At 37.4% G+C, this 23937-nt stretch overlaps 1 protein-coding gene across 5 annotated transcripts in view; it reads right to left on the bottom strand.

The window, feature by feature from the left end:
* LOC106052421 (sodium- and chloride-dependent glycine transporter 2-like) overlaps positions 1 to 18816 on the bottom strand; it is a 29146-nt gene extending 10330 nt beyond the window's left edge. The window contains exons 1-10 of one of the 5 annotated variants that reach the window (XM_056036056.1): positions 18681 to 18808; positions 12728 to 12969; positions 12336 to 12467; positions 10354 to 10663; positions 8353 to 8485; positions 5235 to 5350; positions 4196 to 4318; positions 3276 to 3400; positions 2021 to 2190; positions 997 to 1128 (exon numbers count right to left, since the gene is read on the bottom strand). In XM_056036056.1, coding sequence (XP_055892031.1) covers positions 997 to 1128; positions 2021 to 2190; positions 3276 to 3400; positions 4196 to 4318; positions 5235 to 5350; positions 8353 to 8485; positions 10354 to 10663; positions 12336 to 12467; positions 12728 to 12962 — 1476 coding nt within the window. In that variant the 5' untranslated portion in view covers positions 12963 to 12969; positions 18681 to 18808. The other 4 variants (XM_056036057.1, XM_056036055.1, XM_056036058.1 and 1 more) reach the window with 4 other exon arrangements.
* Positions 18817 to 23937: the final 5121 nt, after the last annotated feature.

Here is a 23937-nt window from a genome sequence, read left to right as displayed (position 1 = left end):
GCTCTAAACAGTTTATTAGCCAATCTTAGAGCAGTATGGAGAGTATAGCGCTGAATACAAGGTTACAAAGACAGTTTGTTTGAAAACACAAACTCAACATCGGCCACCGAAGTGTTCCACCCAGGCAAGTAAAATGGCAGGTTTCAATATTTTTAGAAAGAATATCAGAATGAAATTCTATCAAAGGGGAATGAAAAAGAGGAATGGAGAAAGAAAGTTGACAGATCTTGTGTGGTGTCCCAACGGTCCAGCAGACCAAGGGATATTGAAAGTGAAGGTGAAGTTAGATGTGAACCTGGCCTAACTGGTGACATATAATGAATATCTAATTGATCTAATTGTTTTGTAAAGGGCCAAGCTCTCATTCAAAGCCTCAAAGTAAAAAAAGATATTTCCCTAAAAAATCTATGAAAAAAAGCAAAAAAAAACTTGTCCTTTTAGTTATGTGTCCTAGCCGTGTGATGCCACTGCAGTTCACGCGATAATATGAAACACTACTTATTAATTGTTGTTTTAAATTATGTTACACTTATATGCATACTAAAAAAGATTTTTTCTCTTAAAAAAAAAGTAAACATTTTTTCGTAAATGTAGTAGTTAGTATGACAAAACTTACTTAACTAAGCAACAAAATTGTAAAGAAAAAAAAATTTGACAAAAAATATAAAATTAAGATCATCTCCCTTACTAAATAATCTCCCGTGTTTGTTACAATGAATAGTGAATAGTTGTAAAAATTGTGTACTTTTATGAAAAAAAAAAACTGCTTCATAGTTGAATTTAAAAATAAAATTTTTCGCTTTCAGAAAAGAAAAAAGTAACCGTTGCATCAGAACTTTGAAAGGTCTAAAATATCATAATGTCGGATTTTCAATATCTTTTCTAGTTTACGAGATCTAAGAGGGACGGACAGACACAAAAACTAATAGCGGCTATTCCCCTATCGAGGGGGCTAGTTAACGATAGTTCTTTACCTGTTCAGGAATCATAACTTACCCTACAAGCCAAAGGGAGAGCAAGCAGGAATAGGATGCAACTGTAGACAATTTTCATGATTATCTCCCATCTTTTCACCACCGATGGCATATGGTCTTGTAGGCTTGTCATGACAACTTCGAAAGCTACAAACTTTGAAAAAGATTCACACATATCATACATACATTAGCATATCACAGTAAGACGAAAACTGTATACACTAGGGTGTAAAGAAATGGTTAACTACTCTGAATTGATAGAGAACTCAAAATGGTAGTTAAAATACTCTTTTTTCCAACACTTCGGTTATAGAGCTATTTTTTACTATCATTGATTATATATATTTATATAATTTAAAAAAGAAGATATACTGCACAGAACAGGCGTAAATAGCTAAAAGATAACAGAAAGAGATAGAGAAAAAGAGGGAGAGAGAAAGAGAGAAAGAGAAAGATAGATTGAAAGAGAGAAAATGCGAGTTAGCGTGACAGAGAAAGATATTTAGAGAGAGAAAGAGAGAGATAAAGAGAGACAGAGAAAGAGAGAGAAAGAGAAAGAGAGAGAGAGAAAGAGGAAGATAGAGTGAAAGAGAGAGAGAAAAAGTGAGAGAGAGAGAGAAAAAAGAGAGAAAGAAAGAGGCAGGAAGAGAGAGAAACAGTGACAGAGAAAGATATTTAGAGAGAGAAAGAGAGAAAGTGAGAGAGAGAAAGTGAGAGAGAGAAAGAGAAATATATGGTGAAAGAGAGAAAAAGTGAGAGAGAGAGAGAAAAAAGAGAGAGAGAAAAAGAGAAAGAGGGAGAGAGAAAGAGAGAAAGAGAAAGATAGAGTGAAAGAGAGAGAAAGAGATAGAGAGAGAAAAAGAGAGAGAGAGAGAGTGATAAAAAGAGAGAAAGAGTGAGAACGAGTGAGAGAGAGAGAGCGAGTGAGAGAGACTATTAGGACTTTAGCTGTTTTGAATTGACATTCAAATAGACAAAGCTTAGTTAGTGATTTTGTGTCTTAAGCTACATCAGCATATTTCTCCTCTATATTCTAACTTACTTACAGGAGGGCGCCAGACGTCTTTAAGTACACAAACAACCAAACAACTGTGAAGATGTACCTGTGTGTCCAGTGCAACAGTAAGCAACATCAGAAAGAACAAGAGGGCCCATAGCTGAGGGACAGGAAGATACGACACTGCCTCAGGGTAGACAACAAATGCTAATCCAGACCCTGGTCAAAGACACACAAAAAAAAACACAAAAAAAAAAACTGATGCTAGATCATTGCTTAGTTCTTTGAGTAATCTAGCTGGAATACCATCAGGTCCAGATGTTTTAATTGGTTCTATGTTCGTTAATAGTTTTTTTGGATCCCCTTTTCTTGTACTTCTATATCTCCTATGTTGTCTACTTGGTTCAAATTCAGTAATATGTCTTTGTCTCCTGAGGCTGAGAATGCTGATGCAAAGTATATAGTCAAGATTTTAGTAATGACACAGAGAGTTATTTCCTATAATGCTCCACTATAGTTGTAGTCCTACAATCAACAACGTAATTCGTAATTGTGTGTATAGTTAAAGCTTTTTGAAGAAACGAACACCACAGAAAACTTTGAAGACGATTACAGCATATGCCAACTTACTTATGTATTGATACTCGGTCATTAAGGTGTAGCTGTTAACAGTCAGTATAAATATAAGATGGTGTAGGCATATTACATTTTTTAAAAATAAAACTTGAAATAGACTTGAACAGACTTCTTTACAAAACAATAGTAAATATAACTTTTATTAATAAATATAAAATATATAATATTTTAGTTTCAATGTAGGAACACTAATGAAATAATGATACTTTTAACAAGATGGGTCCGAAGATCAATGAGCAATGCAGTATTTCCCGCGGCTACGCAGCCCCGAATGTGACCTCCATTGTTTGCCACACCTAGCGCAGGCATAACCATTGTCCACCGGTGGTCAATTTAGATTTTCTTTTGGCCGTCTACGTCTGTCCTCGTCAGCTGGAGGCCACATTTAACAAGATGTCTCAGTAAGAATACACACTTCACACTTCTCTATCTATCTTCAGCTCTCATCGCATCTATTTTTTAACCCGAATTACGATATACCACCTCGTGATTTCATCAGAATCTATTAAGCCTATACAACCAAACCATCCGGCCCACATCTGCTGATGGTTACATCAGAAACACAAACACATACACTGCATAACATTATGATTATCCAGACTACATTAAAATTATGTATAAACAAATGTACTACGTCTATTCTTAATCTCCAGCCAATCAAAACTCACCGGAAGCGGCAAAGTTTTCAACCGGAACATTGAGATTGTAGGCCATGTGACCGAGGACTGTAAAAATGGCGAACCCAGCGAAAAAGCTTGTTCCCTCGCAGACGAATGTCAATATGACGGCGTCACTGTTGACAGAAAATAAAAACTGACGAATGTGTCAAAGTATGTCAAAGTCAACAATTTACTAAGACGGTGTCACATTACTGACTCCTAATGTTAGCCTGTCATTGTATGCATTGTATATTGTACACTCAACATTACAGAGGCTCTTCAGAGGGGCTGCAACGGCATCCCGATAAGCCAGGCATCTTTAGCAGCCCGAGGTGCAAAATTTAAAAGGAACTTTGGCACCTTTAAAATCAAATGAATTATGGTTAAATGTACAGCTTTCAGTAAGAATACTACATTATTATAATAGCTACTATTATTATTACTTTGATATTATTATTGTATGTAAGGATCATTTAACTCTTGATCTATATATTAACAGATAATGTTAGAGCTTTGGGGTACTTTTTAAACCCTCTTGACTGAAAACAGTGGATCTTAACAATGGCGTCACTAGGGGGTGCGTGCAGTGCTGGCCGCACCATTTGACACCCACTCTGTTAACGCTTGTGATTCCTCCAATTTCTGTGCAGTGTCAAATCTCACTGTTATATGTTTAAGCTTCAATGTCATAATGTCAATTTTAAAAATGTAAGCAAGGACTTCAGGTCTTTTTAACAATGAGTTTTTAATTTTGGAACGTATAGTCACAGTATAGTGTGTCCTCACGAGACATTTTTTTCTCCTGCCATCCTAGCCCTAGGTATACCCGCTTATATGAGTTTCCCGAAAGACCATCATTTGGATGTCCACAAATCGTACGTACTACCATTGAAAGTATACAATAAATACACCTCCAATCAACAACTCACCGCATGCAGTTATTGTGAAATTTGTTATAGCTGGACATGGTGACCAGTCCACCCCATACTGGCCCCAGGGAGTAGAACACTTGAAAACTTGCCTCCAGCCAGGTCTGGACCTGCACCAGTTTGCTGGGGACAGAAACAAAATAACCAACTCTCCACTGTCCCTCAAAACATAATCTTGAACTTATCAACGTCATGGTAATATCATTCCAACAAGTTTTAATGTAAACAGATATATATGCATGAAAGAAACCTTACAAAGGTAAACACAAGTGTCAAGACCCTAATCCACAGGCAAAGAAATACTTGTATTTTCTAAATATTGCTTCATTAAAAATTTTCTTTTAAAATTACATAGCTAAATCAATCTATCTATCTATCTATCTATCTATCTATCTATCTATCTATCTATCTATCTATCTTCTATCTATCTATCTATCTATCTATATCTATCTATCTATCTATCTATCTATCTATCTTACCTCTGTTTCTCACTTTCTCTTTGTATTTCTTTTAAACTCTCTTAATCACTCTGACACTCATGCACTTTCTCTCTACTGTTATAGGTTTAGTTTAATTGGGAATTTGACGAGATTATAAATAGACTATTTTAGACCGAACTAGGGAACTGTGGGATATTAACCGGATAAGGAATGATGGGATAATTTGACAGTTAGTAACGACTCACTCTTTAATGGCGTATGCAAGACATCAATTTTAGTAGTACTGTTGATATATGGACTGTGCCCCTTCGTTTTATGGATTAAATACTATTTATCAAGTTACACAGTTTTATCAAGTCATTCATAGAATGTAATATATGTTGTTTGGTTTAAATCGAACTCAATGAGTTAGTAAGAAAGACTTCATTATAGACCTAGATCTACTTTATTACTAAAACACCCACAACACTACTATAAGTCTTTCTTTTAGACTCTCTCTATCACTTACACACATTTTTGTCTGTATTTATCTTAATCTCTCTCTCTCTCTCTCTGTCTCTCTCTCAGTCTCTCTTTAACTGTCCAACTGCATTGCAAACCTCCAATCTGGAGTGACGTAGAAGAGGAACCCGTCTAAAGCTCCAGGGAGGGTGGCGCCCCTGATGATTAGTATTGTCAGCAGAATGAACGGGAAAGTAGCGGTGACGTAAACAACCTGAAGTGATTTAGGAATCAGTTCAAAACTTTAAATCACATATAACGTTTAGCCAATGAAGTGTTAATTAAAAAAAAATTTGGGTTAATTTTTTAAAAAATAATTCAAACTGAATATTACTTTATTAATACACATGTTTGTTTTTAGCACACTCTTGGATCCAAAAAGTGGAGACGGGGTGGTTGGTAGAAGCCAGCATTCTTTAACAGTGTGAGTCTTGATGTAAGCGAGTCATGATGTATTCTAGTCATGATGCATGCTAGTTATAATATATGATGTATGCGAGTTAATGATGTATGATGTATACGAGTCATGATGTATGAGAGCCATGATGTATGATGTAAGCGAATCATGTTGTATGATGTATAAGAGTCATGTTGTATATGAGTCATGCTGTATGCGAGTTATGATGTATGTTGTATGCGAATCTTGATGTATGATGAATACGAGTCTTGGTGTAAGCGAGTCATGATATATACGAGTCTTGATGTAAGCGAGAAATGATGTATGCGAGTCATGATGTAATCGAGTCATGATGTGATGCGAGTCATAATGTATACGAGTCATGATGTAGGATGTAATTGAGTCATGATGTATCCGAGTCTTGATGTAAGCGAGTCTTGATGTAAGCGAGTCATGATGTCTAAAAAAAAAACGATGACAGACGATGTCTACACGAGATGCGGAAGGATACGCAGGTCACAGTTAGGTTTGCGTAGTCATGTAAAACACTGCACTCATCTTTAGACTTCGGAATTGAAGACATTGACATTTTTATGAAATCAATTCTTCACAAACTTGACGTTTTCCAGCGTTCTGAGTTAAAAAAAACAACAACATTTTTCTCATGACATCTGCAACACCCTTTCTTATTCTAAGAAAAGCGCTTGTCAAAACAATGTTAACTTTTTAAAAAAGTGTTGGTGGAGTTAATATTTAAGAGCTATTCATCTTTGTTAAAAAAAGTCGCTGGGAAAACTAAGTGTAATAAATATTTTAATAAATAATACAGGCAACACTGGCCAACATTAAAATGAGAGAAACATTCCAGGCAATATAGCGCCCGTACGACTCTAATAGGCCTGATGGTTGTAAGAACATCTTCGTGTTCAGAAAGACGTCATGTGTCTTGGGCCTTTCTTTGTTTGTCTAACAAATGCCGTTAACCTAATGATTTACTGTGGGCGGTAGCTAAGTGGTAAAGCGCTTAGTTTCCGAATCTCGGGTCCTGAGTTCAAATGTTGGTGAAGATTGGAATTTAAAGTTAAATGTTTAGGGCGCCTCTGAGTCCACCCAGCTCTAATGGATACCCAACAATACTTGGGGACAAGTAAAGGCTGTTGTTAGTTGTGCTGGCCACTTGACCATCTCGTTAACCGTGAGCCACAGAAACAGATAAACTTTGTATCATCTGTCCTGTACATCACAAGATCGAAAGAGGGACATTGGCGTAGCTAGGTTTGGGGGAAAGGAGGGAAGAGTTTGAAAATCCCAACGGGCCTCCAAGTGAGGGTCCCCCAAATTAGAGTTCAAATTTAATTGTACATTAAATAATACGCAAAATGCAGGGGCCTCTCAAGAGGTCTAGCCCACAGGCCCCTCAAATGATGGCAAATTCCTAGCAACGCCACTGAAAGGGGAACTTTTAACGATGCGCAAGAGTCGAAAGAATTTCGGCCATTCTGACACCTGGAGTTGAGAAGTATCATGTTAACAGAGAAGTCCTGAATTGTCTTTTTCAAAGAGTTTTTGAGTCGGCATTGTTACACACGCCTCCTACTTAACAGACTCTGTCTGTCTGTCTGTCTGTCTGGTACAAATCCTGTACACGATGCTTCTCCAACTTCCCGGTTTGGACCAAGCTGAAACTTTGAATATAATTGTTCATTGTCGATAACAACATACGAATCAATACATTAACCAATTAGTTAATTACCTAGTGATAATTAATTAATTGTGTTTTATATAAAAAAGGGAGACAAATCTTGCAGAAGGAGAGATTTTTTATAGTATAAATATATTTTAATACATTGTGCAGAGTGTGTGTACTGAATCCTAACTGTGATTATAGAGACCACTTGAATTCTTTAATGTAACGAACTTATAGGCTTATGCTTTAAAAATGTTGAAGAACAAGACAAAAAAAGCTTATATCAAGTGTAGTTGTATGAACCAGTTTGGATCAGACTTGTCATTAAATTTGTAATAGATATAGACCAGCAACAATAAATCAGTGAGATTTATACTATTTTTACCAATTGTTTTTGTCTAGTGCTATTTCATGCCTTTAGCTTTCTCAATACGCTATGATCCTATCACTTTATCTGGCCAGTTGGGAAAATGGTGGTGGTGGGGGGGGGGGGGGGAGGAATAGAGATAGTGATGTCTGGGCGGATTTTACCGTCATTATTTTTTAAAAGCTTTAAAAAAAAAGGGAGCTACCAGAATTCGCACTCCTGACTCACGCCTTTTCGGACCGACGTGCTAACCACTCTACTAGTGAAGTACCTATGACTAGAGAAGACTGTATAGTTATATAGTGTTTATCTCAATTTAGGGTGGCGACCTATAAAGGAGACTAATTCAGCTTATACCACCACTTCAATCAAGTACTATTTCTTTCCCTTGTTCGATATACCAAACATAAAAATTAATTACCAATAGTTAATAAACTAATTGGCAATTTTTGTATTTGTTGTCAGGTAAAAGAAATAATTGTGCAAAATTTCAGCTTGATCCGAGATTGGGTGTCGGAGAAATAACGTGTACAAACATTTTACCAGACAGACAGACAGACAGACAGTAAGGTTGATATAAGCTTTGTAAAAAAGTATAACTTTAGCTAGGACAGCTCAAAACAATCTAATCATTTAACGTGTCCTATGAAAGTAAAAACAGATGTGTATTTTTTATTGCCAAACTGCCATTTTACTTTATTCTCACTTTCAAGAATGTCACGCTCAGCTAGTCGTTGAGTCCACCGTCACGTGCTTGAGACTCACCTTTCCGACTGACTTGACGCCTCGGATGACACAGAGTAGAACCAGCGCGAAGGAAACGAACAAGGCCAAGGCCGAGTGCCAGGGAAGTCCATTCAGTTCTTCCAGGCCTGGAGAGATCTCAAGGACGTTATTCCTATGGAGAAATGCAATGATCTCACTAAGTCACATTTATAGTACAGGCAGTGCTTTGGGTTTATTTGGTGGTAGGAAGAATCGTCTTAGATGAGCTAATTTTAAACAAAAAATAAAAACTATTAAAAAAAAAATATTTTTTAAAGACAATACCTCCACTATACTAAAAACTCATTTCAAGATGTTTAACCAAAACAAAGAACAGAATTTTTTTTTTTTAAAGTCTGTGGTTAAACCCCTGTGACGATAAGATAACATATACAGACAGTAGTTCTCAAATTGTGGTCTGCGGACGCTCAGGGACTAAAAAGAGTACTTAAAAAAAGATAAGATCGTATACAATTAAAATAATTTCTCCTCTAAAAGTCAGTTTATATAATCGGATAATTTGAATAATAACCAACTAGCCCCTCACTGCTGTTTCATATGTCTTTTACACACTATTCTATGAAGAACTTAACCAAAAATTTGAAAACATTTATCACTTGGATATTTCAACTGGCTCCTTTTTAGCGGCCCCCGAAAGGTGAAAAGACGCTATTAGTTTTGTGCGAAATGTCTGTCCGTCTGTCCGTCTGTCCGTCCGTCCCGTTTAGATCTCGTAAACTAGAAGAGATATTGAAAATCCGACTTCACAATATTTTAGACCATTCAAAGTTCTGATGCAACGGCTACTTTTTTTTTTCCTGAAAGCGAAAATTCTAATTTTTAAAATTAATTATGCAAGCAGTTTTTTATAAGAAAAAGCTAATTAGTATGCATTATATGTTAGACCTAATTTAAAACGAATAGTAATCTTATAAACAACATTTTCGTAAACATTTTTTCTTTATAGCGGAAATTTTTGTTTTTTTGTTTTGTTTTTGAGGATTCGAATATGAGATTGAGCCTTTTCAAAACAATTAACTTATTTAGTTCGAACCGAGTGTCCCGGGTTCGAATCCTGGTGAAGACTGGGATTTTCAACTTCTGAGTCTACCCAGCTCTAATGGGTACCTGACATTAGTTGGGGAAGAGCAAAGGCGGTTGGTCGTTGTGCTGGCTACATGACACCCTCGTTAACCGTAGGCCACAAAAACAGATGAACTTTACATCATCTGCCCTATAGACCACAAACTAGTTAGGCCAGGTTCACATCTAACTTAACATTCACTTTCACGTATCCTTTGATCTGCGGGACGGTTGGGGCACTACACAAGATCTGTTAACCTTCTTTCTCCATTCTTATCTCTCATTTGTCTTTGATATAATTTCATTCGGATTTTCTTTCTGAAAATATTAAAGCCTACCTGGGTGGACCACTGGTCGTGCGGTTTGCGCGCTGGACTGTCATTTGGATTTATCGACGATCGAAGGTTCAAACCCTGCCTGCTCCCATCCCCCGTCGTCCTGCGGGAGGTTTGGACTAGGAAGTAAACTATCTTCAACTCTGAAGGATTATCCGAATTATGTAAAACATTTTACTTCGGGGGCCGATTTTGAGTTTGTGTTTCCACACAAACTGTCTTTTGTAACCTTGTTTTTTTTTTAATGCGAGTAGAAAAACGTGACTATTACGTTAGCCAGTTTTATACTCAGCGACCTAAGAACGCTTCTAGATATGTATGACTTCTGGTTCTTTCAATATCTAACTTATGTTTAAGCTCCCTGAGCTTCAATGAGCTACTTTTAGCTCTACTACAAGCTTTCAGTTGTTTTAAAAATAAAATGTGTAGCGAAACAACATTCGTTGCTATCGGCAATCAAAGACACGTTTTTACGACCAAACAGCTCAACAGTAACAAAAGACAGCCAGAAGGAGAAGTATTGACTTCAATATCATTCAAAGTGAAGTAAGTCGCAAGTTTCTGCTCAAATGTGCATACTTACAGCCAAAACTCTTCGCTTGATGACCTTAACCCTTTCATGTCTGTTGTTCCGTTGACCACGAAGTGTTGCCAAACAGTGTCCCCAGTTGCATTGGCGCTCTGTGACAATGCTGGACTCACGGTGCCATTAGCGTCATAGAGGACGCGCGCTCCTTGTGGGACGCACAGCGGCGAGTTCCACTCTTGACCGCAAATGGTCCAGGGCAGCGGTGATCGGAAGGAGTGCACCATGTAGATGAGGACCCAAGCGATGAGCAGAACATAGTACCAGCCAGAGATGATGTTGACTATGATCTGACCAATGCCTATACCTAGTGGTCAACAATGTAGAACAAGAATGTGAACAAATAGAGCAGTAATATGTATTTGTAGATATGTGTATATCTTTGTGTAATTTACTTTACAATACATATTAATATAACATGTTTATGATATTTAAATACTTCAAAAGAGAGGGGCCCGCGCAACAAGAAATATTCTTGAATGGAGAATGTGCATGTGTCTTTCTGCCTGCTTTTATTATTCCTTTGAGGAAAGGGAAGGACTGTGGGGAAAGAGTGACGCCCCTTTGTAGTTGTATGAATGTCCCTGTCCTTGTACATTTCGTAAACTGCTACGTTTCATTGAGTTTCTTGTGTTGATACCGCAACTGGATCATGTGACTAAACTCCCCCCCCCCCCTTTTTCGTGTTTGGCTTTATATGTCAGTCAGTGTGTAACAGCTTCTAAAGGTTGTGTCTCTTTACACAGATGTAAAGTGGGTTAGTAATAGGACAACATTACTCCATTATACCGGGTCATTGCTAACAAATATATAAACCTTGTTATTGTATGATTATTTACAACTAAAGTCAATCTGAGCTAAGTTTATAGAGATCTAATAGAATAAGGTAAAGGATATTGATTACATCGATGTCTAACAGTAATTGATTAGATCGATGTCTAATAATGACTACTTTATTTGTATTTCTTTGTTGTAAGTCAATTTTTATCACAAGTAAGGGAGGAGGGGTTTGTTTATATTTCAACTACACCTCAAATTAAACCTAAGCTCTATAACAGCAGAGTTGGCCTTAGGGATATGCAAATTAGGCACCAGCCTAGATTTTGTATTACAAAATACATTCGTCTTTGCAAACATTTTGATTAAATGAAAGGTGACAATGCCGTTTTTTTTTAATCGCGCGTAGGATTGGCACCCCAAAATGTCTTTTTTTTTTTTTATTTTTCAAAGATTTTTATTAAGATTTTCATGAAATTTTAATAATTTCAGATTTCCAGGACTTTTTCGTATATTTTATAGTTCAGGAGATTTCCAGGAGGTGCTGGAAAACCTGGAGGCCGCGGAAACCCTGCTATTATATATAAGTTATAATGTTTTAATTTAATAATTTACACATAGAATTAACGCGGGGCCTATAAAAGTGCGGGGCCCGCTGTGGCCACATAATACCCTTTGGCCGGCCCTGGTTTGGAGCTTCATTCTTACCACAAGTAAAGATTAAACTATACTACAACTAAAGCTCATAGTTTACCATAATCTGAACTTCAACTTTAACAAAAAATTTAAATTAATTCCCCTTTCAGACCTCGTGGTCTATAGGGCAGATGATTTAAAGGTCATCTGTTTCTGCGAGGGTGTCATGTGGCCAGCACAACGACTAACCGCCTTTACTTATCCCCAATTAATGTCAGGTAACCTTTAGAGCTAGGTGGACTCAGAGGCGCCCAAGGATCCCGAAATTAAAAATCCCAGTGTTCACCAGGATTCGAATCCGGGATTCCCGGTTCAGAAGCCAAGGGCTTTACCGCTCAACCACCGCGTCTCCGAACTTCAACTTTACCAGAAGTAAAAATTTAGCACAAGCTGGGTATGAATTAGTTAAGAACCAAATCTTTCTTGTCAATAATAGTTTGACTACTTAAAAAATGGCAGTAATTTATGTGTTGTTGATGCGTTTTGTTTTGAATTGATCATTTTACCTTTGAAGAGCGGGCAAATGTTCCAAACTTGGTATACACCTTTGGACATAAACTGACCCAAAGCTACTTCCATGAAGAACAACGGGAGACCACACAATACGAGACATACAAGATATGGTATCAGAAAGGCGCCTGTTGAGAAACAAAGATTAAAATATAAAAAAAAACATAACAACATAAGTTAGATTTACAATTATATGAAAGAGAACCTAGACATGGCTTTTAAAGTTTTGGCCAATTAAACAAAAATCACTAAGATACACATCTAGGTTTAAATTCTAGTAAAATAACTTGGTACCATAGTTGAAAGCTGTGTATCCATTTCAATAAACCATCCACATGTTAAAGCTACTGACATTAATATATTAGAGTTCCATAATATTACCACCTACCTCCTCCATTACGGATACAGAGATAAGGGAACCTCCAGATATTGCCCAGCCCAACACTGTAACCAAGCATAGACAGGAAGTATTCTGTCTTCCTAGCCCAGGTATTGCGTCCCTTGTTCTCATCTTCTGACTTTGCCTTCTCCACGTGAAGTAGGTTCTGGTCTTGTTCGTGGAACTCTCCCTCGCCTTGAAGGTGCCTGCCATCTTTCTTATATTCATTTCTAGCTTTCTCCATAGTTTATCTAAATGAGACATTGTTTCAGTTGTGTGCTAACTGTTTAGATAAATAAGACCGACTCCTTCGCGCTGACGGAGGTGGAAGAAAGCCCCCCCCCCCCCCCAAAAAAAAAAAAAAGTCACTATCCGTTCCTGAAAGGGCCGTTTTTATGGTGGAGACTTGCTGATATGGTAAATAGAAGAAATATTGAGGGATCTCTTCGTTGTGCTCAGCCTTGGGCCTCACCTTTAACCCTAGCTTCATGGAATACAAGCCATTGGTTATACTGCTATAGGGATATAAATTTTTTTTACATCTGCTCGGATCTTTCACAGATAAAAAAGTATTCTACTCAACAATTTGGAAAATTATAAAGATAAGATATCGAATCGATCAAATGTAAACACATCTACTGTCTATTGGCCTTTTTGTTGCAAATTATTTTACAAAATTCTTCACATTTTCTCCATCATGAAATGCAGCACTGTTTATACATAACAGACAACACAATGGATCTATATTATTATTATAATGATAATATATGATTACTAAACAGTATGCACGAAGGACCTAATAGATCTGAGCATGGAAGACCTCATAACACTGAGAATGAAAGAACTAGGCGTACAGAGCATACTATAGACGCGCTTCACACCAATTCTAAATAATTTAAATTGAAACCCTGATTATGGAGACCTATATTGGCCTAATAGATATAGCTATTCATTTTCAATTAGGGCGCACAAAATTATCAAATTATTTTAAACGAAGTTTATTTATAACGAATCCTACATGATTTACTTTACAAACGTATTACTTCAAGGGATCCATTTAGCCGGGATACATAATTGTGTACATGGTGGCTAAACAATGTGCCATCTCTAGTGATGGGAACTAAACTAACTTTTAAAAGTTAAACTAAAACTAGTTTTCAACTAAAATAAAGTAGTTAAGCTAAAAGTTTATCATGAATTTCAATATATAGTTCAACTAAATTAAAGAAAATTAATTAAACTATACAAACTGTTCATAACTTTTTTTTTTTGGGGGGGGGGGGGGGGGGTACGGGATTGAACTAGACCTATATGCCTACGGTTCGATCTTATTCTTTTAGCATTGTAGGAATATTTATCCATAATAAAATAAGAATAAAATAAAAAGAAATTATGTCTAAATAAATATGTATGCTTGCATTTTTGCCTTGAATTAAAACCTTTAGATAAGAATGGTACTCTTTTAAAAAAAAATTATATTAACTTATTATATAACGGAAAATCTTACTTGTACGGGTAAAGTTTAAAATCTCATTAAATAACATATACTTATAATTTCAAATTTAGATCTAGTAACCAAAGAAATAGAAACGAAATTGTTGGAGTTTTAAGAAACATTTGCCCCGTATAACAATTGTATAGTGTAAAATACATGCTTGACTAACCATGCCGATGTGTTATTTTCTTGATGACCACTATTGCATAACCATTAAACGCGCAAGGGAAAAAACCCAGGGTCCTCTTGTTATTATGGACTGCACACTCAGTACACTATATAGGCCTACACGTGTACATCTGGCCAGGTTGTCAAAATCAGTCAGAAACACCGTCTATTTACTTTCGGGGCAGGGAGGGTGTGCAACTATTTTAGTGTAAAGATATATCTACGAACATGCTTGACTAGCCATGCCAGTGTGTTATTTTCTTGTCTGACCACTCCACATTAAGCAAACACTATTGCATAACGCGAAATGCAAAAAAATGCAGGGTAGTCTTGTAGTATCATCGACTACACACGAACAGTACACTATCTCTAGCTGACCAGGTTGTTAAAATTAGTTGGATACAGTCTATTTACTTTATGGTCAGAGAGGGTGTGGATTTAGATTTTTTTTTCTAGAATTGGTTATCCTAATGCTTTTAAATCTATATAGGCCTAGCTGTCGATATAGACTTAGATCTCCATAATAAGTCTTAAGACTATAAAAAGGATGTACTTGATGTTCCTGCAGTTAATAAATTATTGTTTGCCGCAAATGAATTGATTAAAACCACTAAATATTGGCCTAACTCACTAATCAGATTCCCACTACAGAAATTAAACACCACCACGTGACTCACAAAAAATTCGGATCAACCCCATTCATAATATTGCATAGAAGCTTTTGGCAAAAAAAATGTTTAACAACATTTTATAATACTGCTAGTTTCAATTTCAAATATTGACTCCCATAACTTCTACCAGCATCTTACTTTACCCTCTTCAAATGCAGACTGACTAAATAGTTGTTAACTGCATCATTTTTTTTTTATTATCAAAGGAATTGATATCACATGACCAGAAAACAGAGATGTGCGTTTCAACCCTGACCACATGCTGAAAAGTTGTACAAATTTTAATTAAACTTTTAAGTTACTAACTAAAAAGAAAATTAATTAAACTACGATTTTAACTAAACTTTTTTTTCTAGTTAAACAATGGCCTTAATTTAAAAAAATAATTAAACTAAAATTTTCTAACTGTTTAGTTCACCTTTGCCCATCAGTAGCCAACTATCAAGGTCGAAGTACTTCGAGAAAGTGAGGCTGATGCAGCGCAAATCTCCCTCACTTTCATACATTTTCATCGCGCAAGCCACATTCTCATCTCCCAATAGGAAATGAGAAATGTGCTCATCTTCGACCACGAAGGAGGAGCTATACGAGAGCAGAGTTTTCTATATTTCGTTTGGGGAGTAGCTAACTAGCCCTTTATTATCCTAAAAGCATGTTTGTTTTTTTTCTTACCCGTAAAATATTAATCTTTACCGATAGTCTTTAGTCGCAGAATGTGATGTAGAAGCGAAATAAGAATCAAAATACAAGTCCCACCTAAATCGTCTTTACCCAAGTAACTCGCCTTTGAACTTTGGATAATAAGAGTTTTCACGAATCATGTGCCTATTATTTCAGCCTATGGCTGGTATCAGACACAGTGCAGGACGGAACATTGTCCTATTGGGGCATACTTTGCCCGGTTCCGCACTAACTTTGACTCCCGATGCCGTCACTGTGGAGAGAGCGTCGAAACAGTGTCGCATGTCTTGTACGAGTGTCCCCAGCTCCGCGAGCTAAGGGGGGACTTGCCTGTGCAGTCACTCGACTTGTATGGTAGCTATGAGGCACTACGCCGGACGGCTAAGTTTCTTGCCAGAGCACTACGGGAGGACTAGACCTTCCTGCTCTGATTTTTCAATAGGAGTTCATCTCAGGTATCAGACACCTCAACACTCGGAACTGTTGAACAAGTTCATGGAGATTACATGCACTTGACTTTTCTATATTCTTGAACTGCGTTTTGTTTAGTGCCGTGATGACTCAACTACGACCCGCGAGCCATTTTCCTCCCATAACGCGGTTCTTTCCGACACTTTGAAACTTCTGCTTATATAGAATGGTTAAGTCGCGAAGGGTTGGCCTCTGAGCTAATGCCGCCCGTGACATGAGTGTCAGAAATGTACATGGCATGGAAACGATCGCTAAAGAAGACGATTAGATCAATAAGGAAGCCAAACAGACCCCCCCCCCCCCCTCTAAATCGTTAGAAGGCCCCCAAGTTAAAAAAAAAAAACCAACACCTGGACCTAAGTGGTTTAGGGTATTTGTTGCAATGCAAAGTCAGCATTTTAACAAAAACAAATATGATGTTAACTGAAAAGAAAAAAAAAAAGTGATATCAAAACTTACAATATTAAGAGGAAGTAATCTTAGGTACATAGCTCCTCCTTCGTGATCGAAGATGAGCTCATTTCTCATTTCCTATGGACTCGAAGATAACTGTAAAGTCCATTACTCGCTTTAATAAGCCAACCGCATACGTGGCATGGGTAGGTTTGGTCAATTGCAGATAGGCCTGCTTCTTCTCTCAGCTTTTTGTTGGCTGGGCGCTCTTTCACCCTGGCTACTCTTCTTGCTTCAAATCTCGAGACTCTAAGACTCACAGCTTCACGCCATGAGGAGCGATCGAGAGCTAGTGCTTCCCAGCCGTGAATGTCGATATCGCATTCCTTGAAGGAGCTCTTGAGAGTGTCTTTGTAGCGCTTGTATTGACCTTCCAGGGAGCGATTGTCTGGCATGCGGACAACAAGTCCCGCCCATCGAAGTTGGGACCTTTTTACAGTAGCATTTATACTGTTAATGTTGGACAGCTTTAAGATTTCTGTGTCTGGTATGCGGTAGGACCAACGCACCTTATGGATACTCCTTAGACAGTGTAGGTGGAAGGAGTTTAACTTTTTGGTGTGGCGGGAATATAGGGTCAAGGACTCTGATGCATATAGGAGATATAGGAGATTTATTTGTGGAGGTTGGTAAAGCATTTCTATCTTTTATACATTTAATGGTGAGGCCAAAAAAATTTTTGCTGGTAGATGTAGAGTGACATGGAAATGCCACAGAAAGTATGGAGCCGACATATTTTAGAATTATAAAGGAACCAGATAATTTGTGTTAACACACAAACTCGAAGAGTACCACATGGGTATGCTGTTAATAGAAGCAATTTAGGTAAAAAATAAGGTTTTGATATTTTTATCACGTAGGCGGTCCTTGCGGCTGTCTTTAGCATGTTGCAAAATATGAACTGGGATTTTCAATAACACTTTTAGTTTTGAGATCAAAATGACAGACAGAGGACAGACTGAACACATTAACCCTTTCAGACCTTGCGATCTATAAGGCAGATGATGTAAAGGTCATCTGTTTCTTTTTCCCAACTAATGTTATGCACCCATTAGAGCTGAGTGGACTCAGAGGCGCTCTAAAATCCCGAAATTCAAAATCATAGTCTTCACCAGGATTCGAACCCGGAACCCTCGGTTCGGAGCCGAGTGCCTAACCACTCAGCAATCGCGCCTCCAAAAACAGAACATACAAAACTAATAAAGATATCTTTTCGTGGGCACCTTAAAAGAAAAAGAATGCACTCTATTTAAATAATTTTATTAATATGTAAATAATCATCTAAATTAGATCAATATACATACATTAATTACACCAGTGTTTCCCAAATTGTGTTCCGCGGAACCCTAGTGTTCCGAGAGGACTGAATAGGTGTTCCACGAACTACTGAAATAATTAACCATTAGGTCCCCACGTGAATTAATCTCTCTAAAAAAGCAAAACGTTCTGCTAACTACTCAGAATGAACGAAGTATTCCGTTAAGGAAAAAGGGGGAAACACTGGATTAAACAATACCTCAATCACCGTACTAGCAGCATATAGATCTCGTAATAATGCAAGATTTATATCATCATCATCATCATTCCTTTGGGTTCCTCATGGAACATAGGGCCTCTGCAAAAACACGCCACTCTCCACGGTCTCTTGCTAGTTTTCTGATGGCTTCCCAGCTCTTTCCGGTCCTCTCGGCTTCCTATAGTATACTGCGTCGCCATGTTCTTTTTGTTCTTCCTCTACGTCTTGTTCCCTGGGGGTTCCACTCTAAGGCCTGCCTAGCTATGTTGTTGGTATCTTTTCTCAGGATGTGACCAATGCATCTCCACTTCTATAGAAGATTTATATTATGACTTGGATCTTTTCGAACGATTAGCAAAGGATTCAGTTCCGAAGTGAGTTTATCGGCACATTTGGGCTTAGAGACTACTCAGACTATAGGACAACTATAACATAAATATATTTTGAAATAGCTAGCCCAATAAGTCTAATATAATAACTCAATAAACACCCTCACTTACATCATACCTTTGTGAGAATCGTAAAGAAACACAAGAAAAAAAGGCTTCATATAAACTTTACACCTTGCCTGTGATCACAACATTTCGCTACAGTCTACGTCCTCGCTCCAGTTACAACACACCTGCCCCCCCCCCCACCCCATGTACAGCAGGTACAAATATTTACCGCAATATCAAAACAGGTGGGTAATAAAATCGCGTAGGCAGTTCACTCGATCAACTTATGCTTTCTTCGGCGGCAACGAAGTCGACGGGCCCAAATAACAGATGCTTTTATCGGCAATGAAGCGGCAAGTTGAAGTTACGTCGTGAGAGGAAGTGGGGAGTATGGGGCGGGAGGGAGGTTACAGGTGAAAGGTCATTTTGTACCACAACATGGTTTTATTGTGGATATTGCTGAGGCTAATGAATAAGTAGACCAATAGGATAATAGAAGCTCCAACAACTGGATGCGACTCAATTCATCCTTACCATCAGGTTCATTCCCTTGAACAATAAAAATGAAAATGAAGTTGTTGAATCGAGGCAACGATGTCCACAGGGCGAAATTGACTTTGGTAGCATGCTCTTCTCATCTAGGCTCTAGCTTCTCGACCACTCTCATGTTTTATTGCTCATAAAACCGGCAAAATCTAATCTACATCTACATTAGAGATGGGAATCAAACCCAACTTTTAAAGTTCGGGTTCGATTCGGTTCGGTCAGATTTAAGTTCGAGTTCGGTTCGGTTCGATGACGAGTATAGTTCGGGTTCGGTTCGGTTCGGTCAGGTCTAAAGTTCGGGTTCGGCTCGGTTCGATGTTATAAAATTATGTAATAGCAAAATTAAGTTATAAGGTTTAATGCAATTTATCAGATAAAACACTTTAAGTTTAATTTTTACATAAAACAAATACTTTGCAACATATAATAGGCCTATGGGCAATATTTTTTCCAAAATAATGTTGCCTACATACATTTTAAGCAATGTAAAAATTTCTTAATGGAGATAGAATTGAAGATGCGGCAGGTTTTTGCTCAAGTCGGCAAGTGGTTTAATTCTGGGCAAGACTCGGCGCTAAGCGTATTCTAACCTTTTTCTCTTAGTAAGAAGAGATATTTTTTTTAAAGGCTAATATCGATGTGCTTTCTTTCAGAACGCACAATTCATCATAATAAAAAAACAAATATTCTTCGTGTAAAGACGTCTCTATCGAGGATTTTTTTTTTTCACACATAAGTCGTCACTATAATAAATTGCAATATACGGTAGAAATTCGACTATTCTGAGTATTTCTGAGACAAAAAATGCAGAAGAATCTCAATAGCGGAGATGTTTTAAAATGTTTTCTTCAAAACGTTTTGACCCATATTGTGCATACGCGCCTCGCAAAAAGCAATCTACAGTTGAAAAGGTCTTATTAGAAGATAAAATGACATCTCCTACTTAATATATTTTAATTTTTAAACATGTAATTATACTAATATTCAGATAAGTTACACTGAAAATAAAACTTTTTTTTTCTATGCCCCCTCTCCTTGTTAGTTGGTCATTGGTTTGTCGCCTACGAACAGCTAGTACAATTGAACCAATATAGGCGTTTATATTTTTACCGGTAAGGATAGTATAGAGGGACTTCTTATGGTCCGGCAGTTACGCTGGGTAGGGCACGTATCCCGTATGGGAGACGAACGTATGCCAAAGACAGTCTTTTTTTTTTTTTTGTGAGCTAAAAGGTGGCCTCCATAACAGAGCTTCAAAGACCAGCTTAGGCGTCAACTTTGCTTAGCTGACATAGAAGAGAGCACCTGGTTGCATGCGGCCTTAGAACGAGTCAGTTGCAGTTCACTCCCGAAGGCCGCGGGATACACATTTGAGACCAAAAGAAAATCCGCTGCCGAGGACAAACGCAGACGCGAAAAGAAAAACTAAATGGACCACCTGCGGACAGTGGTTATGCTTGCCCTGGATGTGGCAAAATATATAGGTCACATCTGGGACTGCGCAGCCATGGGAAAAACTGCATTCCTCACTAATCTTCGGACTCGAAGACAAGCCTTATAATAACATATAAACTTAATAAACTTTAAAATAAAGTTCTTATGTGAACAACTCAATATAGCCTAACTGTTATTACAATATTCACATATTTAACTTTTGATAGAGATGTAATATTAATGAAATATACTGATATTTAAACGAAATCTAGGTCTCAAGATTGTCTGCCGTTTCACATTTGCATTACGCTAATTTCATCATACTCAATGCATAAACACAAATCAGTCGCTTAACCTCTTCTTATCGCCACCAGACACCACACACACACACACACACTCTATGACACCCCTTTTTGTCAGGAAGTTGCGTCTCCCCATCCCCCAATTCAAGGTACTCGCCATCCCCAACCACGGGGGAGGACCCAAAGTTTGAGAAACGTTGCATTAAAAATACTGATGATCAATGATGCAAAACAAAATAATAGTAAAAATATTCAGTGGCGTTGCTAGGAATTTTTCATCATTTGGGAGCCCGGGAGAGGGTGTACCTCTTTGGGGGCCCCTGCATTTTGCGTAATATTGAATATTGTAAAAAACACTCATTTGAGGCCCCCCTCCAGTGGGGGCCCGGGGAGATTTTCCATTTCCCCCCCTCCCTCACCCTTGCTACGCCACTGATAATATTCCAATATGGAATACTTCACAATTTTGTAAAAATAAATCACTCAATAGAAGATAATTAAAATTTATTTTAAACTAGAACACAAATGAACTTATTGTAGATTTATATCTACACTCTCTAATTGGCCAAAACTATTTTTTTCTCAACTAACAGCCATCTCAAATAAAAGTGACAATATTTTAATGTTGACTTTGTACTTACTAGGAACTAGAGTCTAGATCTAGATCTAATTAGAGGGCGCCTATTCAACTCAAAACCAATATTGCAAACAGCCCGCGAAAATTCAAGGCCAGGGGGGAGCCGGCACATACGGAAAAACCTATGGGAACCCCAGCGCGCCGCTTTTTTTTTCTTTTTAAAGTTTTCAAAATACCCCCCCCCTCCCAAGTTTTCAAAGTATAATGGAATCAATAGAATTTAAATAAAATATTTAAGTAATTTTTATTTTTTTTTAAACCAAAAATTAAAAAAAAGGATGTACAAATTGCAAAATTAGTTCGGTTAAGATAAGGAGGGTTCGTTCGGTTCGGTTCGTACCAAGCAGTTTCAAAGTTCGGGTTCGGTTCGGTTTGGTCATAAGTGAGGTTCGAGTTCGGTTCGTTTCCCATCTCTAATCTACATCTGCATCTATATCTATATCGCCCCGCACTTGCTACGCCAATGCACGTAGACCTTAACAAAACAGAAACTAGGCAATAAGAACGAAAAAAAAAATTCATGCAAAAAAAAAAAAAAATATACCAAACTTATATTAGTGAAAGAACTGCATATTTACAGTTATGTATCTCAATATTTTAAGATTTATATCCCTTTACCGTATAAATAAAATTAACTTATTACCTCTAATTAATTAGTAAATTTTTTAAAAACCGATTCAAGTTTTTTTAGGGACAACGAATACTTGTACAAAGTTGTAATAAGCTTTGTTTAGACAGACTAGAATGTTGCATAAATGACTCTCAGAAGGCCAAAGTTCATTGATACATTGACAGTCACGAAACGCAATAACTAAAAAAAATAATTCCAAAAACAACGTTAAACTAAATTGAAAACACTTTTAAAAACATTTTTGACAGCGTTTCTAAAAGTGTTTTCAAGCGTGACGCTCCTTAGAAAACGGCCACTTGGTTGACTTTGACATTAACAGTTGTAACAACAAAAAATATGGCATAAATAGGCCTCTCTGTCCCTCTTTACACTGCGTCTGAAATAGAGCTTGAAGCCTTCCATCAAAGGAATACGTTCGACACTGAACGATTAACGACGATGGTTTTGGGGGGGGGGGGGTAGTAAATTAGAAATATATTACATAACAATGACAATAACACAATTACTTTGAGTTGCAATAATTACAGAGTGGTCCTCTAACAATATTGACAACAACGTCAACAATCAGCACAGCTAACGAACATGGAAATATTAATTAACAAGTGATTAGCGTAGTTGAGAGGCTAAGTACGCTTGAACTTGGCTTGGCTTTGCTACCTCGAGGCTCGAGGTTCGACACACAACTCGAGCAGAGATGTGTTTACTGAACGCCTAAAGGCAGCACGAAAAACCTTCTCCCACATACCCCCTTTCCTCACTAGTCCACAAATGAGATTGGACCATAGCGCTCTGAGCATGCTATACGCATGAAAGTAGCGCTATATAGAAGCCATACTTTATTTATTTATTTTTAACTGTTTATTTAGAAGAAATGTTTAGGGGATAGACAAAGTTCACTGATCAGTATAACATGCTCAAATTTTAACCCATTGACTGTCCATCGAGTATGGTCCGCATATTAAATAAAAGAACAGAAAGTTTCGGTGGGAAAGAAGAGTTAACATCAGTGGCGTAGAAACCATGGCTCGACAGGGTTCATTCGCCAGGGCCCAAGACGAACTCGTATGCCAAATTGGCTCGTAAGGGAAAAAATGTTTTGACTTTAAGAAATAAAAAGTTTAAAATTCTTAGATTATTTTACTTAAACCATTGTATATTTATTTCTCTTTTAATTATATTTCTGACATATCTCTTCAAAGAGAAAATACCAAAGCGATGTAGATCTTAGTATTGCAGTAGGAAATCTATTCAAGGAAAGTAACTCTAAAATCGTCACAACAGCGATTCATTAAATTCTAACGTATTAGACTTTTAAAGAATTCCTCTCCAATATTAATAATAAAAATGCCACAATAAATCATAAAAAAATAAAGAGTTATATAAAGAATAGATAAAATCTTCAACACTGAACTGTCTCGCAGTAACCTCATCACTGCAATAAATAGCTGGGCCCTCATCATCATATAGTAGGTCAAGACACACCGTAAGTCTCGCGAGAAAATTACGAACCAAATTTCAATGTTTACACCCCGTCCTCCACCAAGGTCGTACCTGCCCCTGAAGGATGGGGGTCGTGGATTGTAGAACATTTCAAATTGTGTAAGAGCAAGTTTTAAAATACGATCAAAACTGCACGCCTCCAGCAATGAACTAGTTTCCTTCCTACGCAAATACGACTCGAATGCGACCCATCTGAACCTAAACAATGTTGATGTTAATGTCAGTTTGGACGACGTAGTGCATGAGATTCGCCAATGGGAAGAAAAAACACTCCACG

The sequence above is a fragment of the Biomphalaria glabrata genome, chromosome 7 (genome assembly GCF_947242115.1).
Source record: "Biomphalaria glabrata chromosome 7, xgBioGlab47.1, whole genome shotgun sequence".
In the NCBI taxonomy this organism is placed as follows: domain Eukaryota; kingdom Metazoa; phylum Mollusca; class Gastropoda; family Planorbidae; genus Biomphalaria; species Biomphalaria glabrata.
Note: the sequence above shows the minus strand (reverse complement) of the source record. Positions and strands in the feature narration are given on the sequence as shown.